At 36.0% G+C, this 11917-nt stretch overlaps 1 protein-coding gene across 1 annotated transcript; it reads left to right on the top strand.

Moving 5' to 3' along the window:
• Window positions 1-1779: 1779 nt before the first annotated feature.
• On the top strand, window positions 1780-11529 carry LOC140338867 (dorsalin-1-like). The gene is made up of 2 exons (XM_072423188.1): window positions 1780-2138; window positions 6950-11529. The coding sequence occupies exons 1-2, from the start codon at window positions 1838-1840 to the stop codon at window positions 7852-7854; spliced, it is 1206 nt and encodes a 401-aa protein (XP_072279289.1). The 5' UTR covers window positions 1780-1837; the 3' UTR covers window positions 7855-11529.
• The last annotated feature ends 388 nt before the right edge of the window (window positions 11530-11917 follow it).

Genomic DNA, 11917 nt, shown 5'->3' with positions numbered 1-11917 from the left:
AAAGTGACCCTAGTTTTTAACAAGATTCTCCTTACTACCATTTAACTTAAATGATGGTCATTCAGTATTGCTACTTCCCTTGACCACAGAAATAAAGAGTAAAAAGACCCAGGGAAAGAGGTGGTGCAAGCTACCTGTTGGTTTAAAACGTAATGTCTGTAGAATCCTCCAGTGGTGCTGTCAATTCACACAAAACACTTAAGTAGGCCTTACACTGAATTAGGGATTTAATTAAGTAGCTTTAAGCAACATAGAAGCAGCTTGCAGCAACTCACTCAAAAAGTCAAATGAAACTAAAAAACTAAAGTATGTTGCCTATGGCTTTAAAATATAACCCCTGTTGGCATGGGTCGCTATCTTGTTTAATTTAAAAAAAGAGTACAACCAGTGAGGCCCGCAGCAGGGAACTAGGCGTAGGGACTACATGGCAGGGTGCAAGGGCAGCCCTTGTAGGTGTTTAAAGGATTAAATTGAGTGGGGAGAGGTTTGGGTGGGGCTAGCAGGGGGTCAGGTCGTAAGTGGGAGGGGAACTGAAGGGTTAAATAGGGAGTTAATTGAAAATTAGTGACAGTTTTTGCAGGAAGAAAATTTGTTTAAAGGTAGGAGTGGTTATGGTTTAGGGTGCCCCTTTAAGGGTGTTATGGTGTGGAGCCCCTGAGGCGGTGCTGGGTGGCTGGGGGCCGGTGTGGTATGTATTGGATATATACTTTGTTTGGTACAGACTTTAACTTTCCTAGACATGCAGCCTGGTTGTTTAAGTTTAGAGCAGGTTGGTTGACATAGTGCAATTGGGCACTGTTGTTTAACTTGTTTTTTTTTGTTTATTTTATTGGTTTATATTGGGGGTAAATTGTTGAGGAAGTTGGATATTAATGTTGTATGTTAATGGGTATGCTAATTTGTATGTTAATTTTGTATGCTAAAATGGTAATTTATGTTTATTTAAAGTTTAAATGTTTATATTTATTTGTTATTTATTGTTGGTAAAAATGGTTATTAATTTTGTTAAACAAACGGCTGCAACGGCTGCTTGCTAACCATTTTAAAGTCCAGTGAAGTGTCAGTGTGTTTTTGGGGGGAGGGCTGATAACCTGGGGGGGAGGAAGTGTTTAAAGTGGGGGAGGTACAAGAGATAAGGGTCCAAGCTACCCCGGTCATAAGAAAGACAGGAATTGGTTTGATAGTTTTTGTTTTGTTTTCTATTTACTGATACTAATAATTTTAACTTAGTTTCAATTTGTTTAATGATTTGAGGCTTGGAAATGTAAATGAAGGTTAATATCAGAGGTTCTCTATGATTAATGTAAAGAACTGTATACTATCATTTGTAACTATGTTGTGACTATATTGTGGTTGTTGGTAAATATATTGGCACTATCCTATTAACACTGCTATGTATTTCCCCATGCCCAGCTCCAGACATGCTGGTTACATTGATTCAGATATTTTTGTCCATACAAGTAAATGCAAAGTATTAAATCCTACTATGTCATTTTTTATATAATAAGGTTGTACTAGTAATATTTTGTGGAGTTTCAAATCAAAAATGTTTGTTAGTTCATAAACAGTTAAGATCATTAAGTTTTGACCCCTGTGTACTGTATATTAAGAACCTTCCTCCCTTCAAGTCCTACACAAGTCTTCTGTGTTTACAGAATCTTCATTAACCAAGTTCAAATTGATAACATTTGGTCTGGTTGGTAACTGTTGCGAGAAAAAAAAATATCCAAAGACATACCAATTTTTAGTCCTGACACAGAAACAGTGCTTAGAGGAACTTATAAAATATTGGGTCTTTTCAGGAGCTCTGGACCTTAAAAAGTGAAGTTAAAAAAATATGTGGTTTTCCAGAATACCAGGGTTTGGCACTCTCTTGGTTCTTCTAGCAAGGTTTACATTTCCTAAACCTTTGCCGGACTGGGAACAGCATCATCATAAAGAAGAAGAGTCGATCCAGAGCTCATTAAGTGAGCAGAAAGTGGAGGGTCTTAAACCAACCTGGGATTTATCAAGGACAATAATGCCAGAGAAGCCAAAGATGAAGCTACCACAATATATGATCGATCTTTACAACCAATATGCCTATGACAGGACATCAATGCCAATGGCTAACATAATCAGGAGCTTTGATGTTGAAGGTAAGTGAAAATGTATCAAAATGTTATAAGTAATGAATGACTCTCCAACCTTCCTTATTGGAAGAAATGTGAAAATAGCATTAATTGCATATCTTTTAAATATTATCCAATGCAACTGCACATGTCATCCACGGGTAAAATTTTTACAGAGTAATAACAAGCAAAAGCATGGCAATCTACTAGCAGTATGAATATAAAAATGACAAGAAGTAGAAGTCCTAAGGGTAAAATCCTAATGGCAACATAGCAATGGAATTTATGTTATACCTGTCTAGCTTCATTGATGTGAACCTTGTGTGCATGTATGGATGTGTATTTAAAATAAAAACAGGAACATTGGATAAATCTGTATAACAACAAATATAATAAACCTAAGGAGTTGGGGCAGAATGTGACTCACACCATTTCATAAAAATAGGGTGCTGATGGTAGGGCATTTCAATTCAGAAAGTTGTTGAATCCTAATACCTTCTCATACAGCTGCCTCTGATACGATGCTTGTTGCCTGAGCATTCTATCAGTAGTCCAAGGTGGGTCATATGCAGGAAGGATCAGCAAAACTGTGAGGTGACACTTTCTAAAGTTACAGCTACAATATATACTTATACTTTGTTCTGTAAACCACCTGTTGCTGTTAGATTTTAAATTAGGACATTAAGATTTAAATTTACACAAGGTCTTAAAATAAAATATATTGTCCATTGTTTTAGGGTGTTGGCACCACAAAAAGACAAAAAGTAAAGCTTTAATACCCTTAAAATATAAAAAAAGTTCTATACGGAACAGGATCCAGAGTCTGTGTTTGCAATTTAACAAATATTACCGTATCCAGAAAATGTGTTCCCAAACAGTAACTACAAATATCAATAGCAAATGTTATGGACACTGACCGCTCAATGGCTCTCCTTTCTTGTAAAATCTAAACAGTTCCTTATTCCTGATTACTGGCACCTTGTGTGCATTTTTTATCCTTCCTACCAATTGGTTAGGCCTATTTACCCCTTTTTTAATTATTTTTATACTAGTGGTCAAAGGCAACTTGTAGGGATAAAACACCTTAATAAAAATTCTCTTGAGTTTGTGACCAGTATAGTTAACTCATAATTAACATTCATGGGCAGTGTAAAAAATCTCTTTACATTAGCAGTCAGTGTAAATGCCTACCTCTACATTGGTGGTCAGTGAGAGGAAGTATGCTCCCTTTTATTAGTGGTAATTGAAAAAGTGCCCCATATATTTAGGGTTAGTAGATTACTCCTTTACATTGCAAGAGCAAACCTATAGTGGTACCAGAGGGGCGGCTTCTTACATTAGAAGTTAGTGGTAAAATACCCCCTTACACTGATCTCCATAGGGAAGTACACCTTATTTTTGTTATCATCTGCAGGACTAAAATATTGATGGTATTAATATGAACACAAGAAAAAAGATGCTGCTGTGATGCTTTGGGCCACAGTGAGTGACAACGGTGCCAGTATGTGAGCACAGGAAAAGTGGTTAATCTACCAACAAAGAATTTCATAGATTAGAAGCCAATTCCCATAGATTAGAAGCCAGGTAGAAAATTCTTAGGGGATCAAGTATGCAGAGGAGAGATAAATCAATTCTACTAGCCCTACAAAGCTCCCAGGTTGCAAAGAAGCTACATTGACAACAGCTATCCATTATGGCCAAATTTGGTAAAAACAAAAGTTTCCATCTTTTCAAGAAAGAACAACTGACATAAATAATTACTTTTATTTATTGGTTTTAGCTGGGTGGCTAAACAACTTTAATAAAAAGAAAAAAAACTTGAAACATTCCAGCCTGCTGATTGGAGGGTGAAAGTGTAGTAGTGCAGGAGTGAGGTAATCTTTCTACTATTTCTTCTTTCCAGCCTGTTTATTGTCAGCACATATGCCCTGCAACACACTGATGTTGGCTAAATGGAGCCTACTTCTGCCTCCCCTTCTCACAGTCAAGTCCTACGTGCAGGGAACTACTTGAGACATACCAGGTATTTACACTGGTTGCATTTAAACATAGATTTAAAGTTTAAATTTTTATTCACTATAAATCCAAGTTTTTCTTGGAATAAAAATTATAATTAAATGCATTTATATATACTAGTAGCATTTAGGCTGGAATGGGCAAAAAGTTTCCCTGGGCAGTATAGGGTAACTATAGATACAGCATAACAAAGCAGCTTAACTTATCCTTAGATATTAGAACTGGGGATGAGCAAGCGAAATTTTAAAATTCGATCTCGCTGCGTATCGGGCCGTTCTCGCTGCGTTCGGGCTGAATGGCCTGTTTAAATTCGTTTGTCGAGATTGATTTTTTGGGGACCTGCAAGAGCAATCAGGCGAGTGGAGCTGACAGCTCCGCTCCCCTGATTGCTTTTGCAGTCCTGTAGTATGTGTTCTTGGATAGAGATTCTCTATCCAAGAACACAGAAGTCCCGCAGCTGTGCTCATCATGAATGAATGCAGCTGTGGGAATCACCCTATGATAATTCCCACGGATGCATTCATTGATGAGCACAGCCACGGGACACCAACAGAAAGAGTACCGCGGCTGCATTATTAAATGCAGCCATGAGAATCGTGTGCACGATCCCCGGGCACCAGAGGTTAAATGAGGGCAAGCCCTCATTTAACCTTTATTGCCTGAGGATTTGCGCACCGGAGGATTCCCACGGCTTAATTGCAGCCGCAGTACTGCCCTGTAAGAATTTCCTCGATCTTCCGATGGGTCCGCAAAATCGGTTTGCCAAAATTTTGCGGACCCATCGGAAGTTCGAGGGAATTTTTGTGAGAAAGTCAGAGGCCTTCTCTCTCATCCCTAATTGGGACTTATCTGATTTATCTGATTGAGAGGTGTATTCGCTCCTCTAATGATTTATTTGAGTTCTGTGAGCAAGGAGCTTTTACAGGGCTGTAATGTAAAGTTGTAAAAATAGGACAAGAGCTCCTTCTACTGCATGGATAGAAGACAACATTAAAAATTAATATTTGAATGTTTTATATTTAAATGGATAACAGTAAAACATGTTTTAAAAGTAAAGTTTAGTTCTATTTATGCAGTTTAGTTTTGGGCATCAGTTCACAAAAAAATTATACTGGAGAAAGTTGCAACAAGGGGCAAGTAAATTTAAAAATGGCACCAATGATCTCAGCTATGAGGAAAGAAAAAGTAAACTAAATCCTCCTTTGAGAGAAAGTGATTATGAGGGCTATGGTCACATTCTGGAAATATTAAAATGGACCATATATTAAACTTTAGGCAAAATAGTTCACTTTAAAGTGTATCTAAATCCAAGAACAAAAATGTGTCATCATTTTACTAATCCTTAGATGTGGTGGTTGCATGTATTTATAGTGCAGCAGCATAGCCACCCTTAGACATCAGAAGTAGTTTTAGACAAACTAGTATATTTTACTTTTAGGCAGTTTAACTTGGCCTATTCAAAGCCCTGATTTGAATCTCATTGCAATGTTGTGCAATATCTGAAAATGGCAGTTCATGCAAAGAAAACCATAAACATCTCACAACTGAAGTTATTTTACATGGTTTTACATGTTACTCCATTTGCAGTATTTCAGTTAATGTCAGATAATGGTGGGTAGTAGGCACTGTCAGACACTGGTTTGACATTTACATAAAACACATAAAGTATGTCTGCTAGGGGACAGCACCATATTTTAACAATAGTGTGCTGATGTTCTCCACAAAACAGAATTATACCTACAATAAACATCACTACTTCCTATTTATTTAATTAACTATATGATATAATCAATATAATAAAAAACTGTATATATCATATATGTGATTATATAAAATCCCAGTAATGCATCTATCCCCTTATGTGCTCAAATAAAACATGTAACTAACAATTTTTCACACTACTGTATACTAAAGTGTTTGCAGTTTAATGAATTATGTAAATAATTTTTGGCCGATTGGCTACTACTGACTATTACTATTAGATTGTTCTTTTTGGGTCTAGGGGCTGTAGACAGTTTGTCAGCCTACAAACACTGAATTCAAGCCACAATACACTGTGAAGACAGTAAATCAAGGTGGCACAATCATCATGATATTGGGATGTTTTTCATACTATGGTGTTGGACCTATTTATCACATACCAGGATCATGGCTCAGTTTGAATCCATCAACATACTTGAAGAGGTCATGTTGCCTTATGGCAAAAAATAAATGCCCTTAAAATGGGCATTTGAAAAAGACAGTGACCTCGATACATTGGTAAATAAGCAACACCCTGGTTGCGGACCAACAAGATTGATATTATGGAGTGACCAGCCAATCTCCAGGCCTTAATCCAATAGAAAACTTGTTTGATGCCATCAGAAATGCTATTTCTCAGGCAAAACCAAGAAACGTAGAAGAGTTGTACAATGTAGTCCAATCATCCTGGGATGGAATACCTGTTCATGGGTGCCAGAATTTGGGAGACTCCTTACAATACAGATGTCTTGAAACACATTTTTTTCTAAATATACAGTGATTGAGATGGTAAAATAAAATGAAGACACTGCTTGTTTTCAACAGCCTACAATTCCATTTTCTTCACTTTCTGTAAAGGAATAACACAAATTTGATTCCTTTATTCTTGATTTTGTTTTTGATTTTAATTAGAATGTGCAGTGTTCCCAATGCATTTGTGTGTATGGAAATAACATAACTATATATCCTACATGTCACCAGAACAGGGATAAAAACTTTAAAAGAAAGAATTTTTTTTAGGTGAATCCACTTTTGTTTATATATTTGTTAGTGCAATTCTAATTTTTTATTCTTTCTTGCAGAAATACTAATATCTTCAACTCAGAAAAACTGCATGCACAATCATATTCTTCTGTTCAATGTTTCCATTCCAAAGCATGAATTAGTGACAAAGGCAGAACTCAAGTTAAAGATATCGTTGGGAAAAATGGGTTTTGGACACCTTAGTTTATTTGACGCGGTAAACAAAAACTCATCTAACAAATCAGAAAGCCCAGATTTCTTCTTGGTGTCTAAAGATGTTGAAAACGGTGAATATGCAACAATTGATGTTACCAAAGTCGTTAAACGATGGATAGAAACTAGGATGGAAAATCATGAACTTAGCATGATCTTGAAGACCAAAAGCAATCAGAATACTTGTGCTAATTCGGGAATAGTTGGTGTATCTTTTGATAGTAGTTATCCACCAATTTTAATTATCTTTTCAGATCATAAGGGCAATCAATTAAGAGAAACAAAGATGGAGCTGAGCCAAATGATACTTCATGAAAAAGATAGCAATGCTGGAGTATTCTTCAGAAACAGCACTACAGCTCATATAGAGGAACGCAACAAGGTTTGGAGAACCAAAACTGAGGACAGGACAAGGTCAAAACGAAGTACAGGAAGCAGTCTTTGTACAAAAAAGTCAATGATTGTAAATTTTAAGGATATAGGCTGGGATTCATTTATTGTTTTTCCTCAACAATATGATGCTGGTCAGTGTGTAGGAAAATGCTACTTCCCTATAACAGAGGGTTTGACACCTACAAAACATGCAGTTATCCAGTCATTAATGCATAATAATAAGCCAAAGGTTGTAAACAACCCTTGCTGTGTGCCTACCAAGCTTGAACCCATGCCAGTTGTTTATGTGGAAAACAATAAACTCGTCATCAACAATAATTATGAAGACATGAAAGTAGTAGAATGTGGATGCCGGTAGCCCTGTTACCATTTCTGTGGGCCTAGAGAATTTGCATTGACTTGTCAGCAAAATATAAAACAGTTGTCTCGAAAAAGAGAAGGATTTCATATTTAGGATTGAGTTTATCAAGGAATACATTATGCTGACACTGGAGTTGGAACTTGGCAATAGAGACATTGAAAATGCAAGGACATAACAGTGAGCTAAGAATAAAATGCTGCATTGACATAAATAAGCCTACATGATGAAAACAATTGGATGTAAATTGATATCACTGGCAATGTTGTACTGTACTTGGACCTGGTAAAAGTAAACTGGCACGAGGATCATGGAGCAGCTGATATCTGTCAACAAACTTTACTAATGCCGGATTTTGCAGATTACCAGTCTAGACTAGTATTTTTATTTACAAAATATATGTATTTCTTTTATGTGAACCACCTAACATATTAAAAGAAGTGCAACCACCACATCTAAGGATTAGTATGATGATGACATAATATTTTTTTTTCTTGGATTTAGATTTAAACTAAAGTGAACTATTTTGCCTAAAGTTTAATTATTTTAAAAAAAATAAGTGCTGTTTTTGCCAAGTCAACATAACTTTGCAAGAAATTGATATATTTATTTTTTCATATAATGCACATTTTGTTTTCTACAACTGATATTTCTAGTCTTGTATATAATAGGAAAAGAACATTTGCTCTTTTTGTGTTCTTAGCAGTGGTAGCTTTCTTCAACCCAGCTTCATACCCTTGCTGGATGGAGATAGACCCCTGGAGATGTTTCATCTTCTTTACTTTTCTTTTTTGTGTTCCCCTTTCCTTGCTCTAAATTTCCAAAGAAGCACCTTCTGTTATCAGTAACTTCTGTCATTACTACCCCACTCCCCAAAGTTTCTACTTCCTCTTTGCAATTTTGCATTCTTCTCCATTGTGGCTGCTTCTAAAGTTGTTTCTGGAGTGATTGCAATCCTCAGGAACATACTGATACTGCATACAAACCCAAAGCAGATCACACATACTGTAAACCCTTTAAAATATGCAGGCTTTTAGCACTGGCCATGTAATGAATTAAAACCATACAGTAAGATACAATACATACATTCATCTTTAAATAGTGGTTTGCTAAAATTGATATATTGCCAGAACTTATATGCTATATGCCCCTGTAAAATTATTATGTGACCTTCTATATTTGCTAGGCCCATTTTGTTTAGCTTTGTTGCCCTATCAGAATGTTAAACATGGATATCGTCTTCGTAAGAAACCATTTTAACTGGCCAAAATCCTGACTTTGTAAATATATTTACATTCCCTGCAATAAGTTAAAATGTTAAGAAAGTATTAGGAATAGTGGTACTGTTCAGATTCAAGCTGATTGTCCAATTGGGCTGAACATCCAAATATTCATATGGTGATGAGTATTCCCATTGGCTGCAATGTCAGGGGTGGTGCCATTCACTGACAACCACTTGGCAATAAAAACAATCACCACTGTTTTCATGGAAATACTAAGCCCGTTCATGCATTTTCTTTGGGTGTGTGGCCACCCTGACATCACCAGACAAGAACACTTACCACCATTCTTTCAAATGATAGTAGTAGGCAGTGGGAAAATGTACACAGGGCAGTGATAGCCCCGTCTAGATTTATGTACTCCCAAATTTATTTTACCTGGCTGGCAATTTTTGGTTCAGATGGAGCTTAGTCCCTAAAATTGCTGTTTTCAGCTTTTTCAGCACCACTTTGTCTAACTCTTTTAGAATACACAACCTCACATAGGGCAATAAGCCTAATTTATTCAGCACCAAGCATTTTTCATTATAATGTTTATTATTTTCTCTATGTGTCTGTTTTCTATATTCAGCTCTCATTGCTGAAAATAAAAGTTTTTACATCAAATAACAATTTTTATTGGTTAATGAAATGAGCCTCATGCCTGCAAATCATCTTCTGCATTGCACACAGCAGTCCCTGTTGAATCATTTTTTCAGAGTTTGAAGCTGAAAAATAAGTATATGAGGGGCTGCTATGGACAAACAAGCAGATGTTTACAAAGCATAAAAAACTGGCAGAAATGTTATGTTTGGTAAGATAATTTGAATATTGTTTTTACTGTTAGGCCATTGTATATGTTCTCATTTAAAAAATTATTACCATAAATAGGAAAATATTTTGGCCACTACAGAAACCCAGAGTAAAGTAGGCTTTCTCTTACCTTTTTACCCCCAGATGAACCCCTAAAATATTTCAGGTGTTGGGGAATCCTTATAAGGCCAATTCATTGAATGTCAGTGGGAGTAATGCCGCTTTACATTGTTCCCTTTACTCTTGGTCTTTGGGGTCATTTTGCTTGCACTGCCAAGTCGTGTTGTCCCAAGAAGTACAAGCAAATGGAAAGCCAGTCATCTACAGTACAAGGAACCCCTAGGGACTGGGGCAAAACTGGCATAACATAATGATTAAATCAGCAGCATCTACAGCTATTACATTTTTGCTGTTCCTGACATGCAGATTAGCAACTCCCTATTTTACGAATTCACGTAACTGGACAAATCTGTTTTATAATTTATTTGTTCAATATTCAAAAGGCAAAGCACAAGCATTAATTGGGTAGTTCAAAAATTTTTATACACAGTGGTACCAGGATACATTTGATAATCAGCTGGCATGTAAATGAAGTAAATGTTTCTTTTTGCATATCAAAGCATAGCTTGCTCCAGAAGTTAATAAAGTTTTTGTTTGTGATTAACTCACAGTGAGGATTTTATGCAGTAAATCACATCTCACTGCCTAATAATATGTTAAGACAAACATTTGTCCAAATTGCATTTATTAAAATAATGTACCTGTTCCGACTTACATACAAATTCAACTTGAGAACAAACCTACATTTCCAATCTCGTATATATTTCGGGGACCATCTGTATATTGAAATATCAGAATTGTGTAAATCTCAGGACACAACATTTACATGTACAGTATGAGCTCAAATAAAAGAAGAGATAAACCCTAACGAGATGTAATTTATTGTGCTAAAGGAACTGTGTATAATAAACATTTACCATTAAGTGTTTTTTTAAAATAAAATAGTGTTTTTACCATTTGTATCTCTTATATACTGTATTAACTCGAAAAGAGTTTCTGATCACTTTCAACTTTTTTCCGGTCACTTCAATCAAAATACCGCTGCTCTTGCATTGGCTGCCTGATAATAAAAATTGTTGTTCAGTCTTTTGTAATCTGGGTTGTATGGATGTTTGTAAGGTGAAAATGCCTAAATACAATTTAGAGACTGTTGTCACTCTATAAGAGATGACATTTCATGACAAAATGAATAGGTATTTTTAAAGACTGCAGGTATCAAACTGAAATTACATTAACATTACAGCGTAAATGCAATTTTACTGATTTGGGTTTTCATCTGCTGTGTACACTTTGAATACCCAATTATGTGAAGTGGATTAAAAAAATGATTGTGTATTGAATATGCCTAAATAAGTAATAAACTTTGTTTAATGTGCCTTTTTTATATGATGCTTCTAAAACATTCATAAATATTGTAGACTGACAATTTCATGAATGTGCAATGGTTGATGTGTTGCTTAAAATGTCCCCATAATTTCCCCTAACATTCTGTATATAATCCTACACTGGACTGTCCCCAACCATCTCACTGCAGTGACTTCACTGCTTTTAAGGATACAGGCAATGGGGTGTACTCAAGAGATTCTCAGATGACTACATCTTTGATGAAAAGAAACATTTTTGTCATCTGCAATGTGGAAGAGTGAGGATAATAAAAAGTTGGCAGTGCCTCCACCCAGGACAGGGTCTCTGTTAGCAGAGGGGCTCCCTTCCTGGGACATTAACCAGAAATAATAACAGTAATATAAAACAGCACCCGATGAACCACTACACCCAGCATACAACATTAACCATTGCAGGTAAATGAACACACAGGTTGGAGTATATGTAAGCTTTATATCCCAAAACAGTAATAACAATATATACAATCAATAAACATCAATGAGTACACATATCAAGCACATAGCAGAGTTCTGAGGAGACCTGTGCAC

Source organism: Pyxicephalus adspersus, chromosome 10 (assembly GCF_032062135.1).
Source record: "Pyxicephalus adspersus chromosome 10, UCB_Pads_2.0, whole genome shotgun sequence".
Taxonomy (NCBI): domain Eukaryota; kingdom Metazoa; phylum Chordata; class Amphibia; order Anura; family Pyxicephalidae; genus Pyxicephalus; species Pyxicephalus adspersus.
The sequence above is the reverse complement of the archived record's forward strand: the minus strand, read 5'-3'. Positions and strand labels throughout refer to the sequence as shown.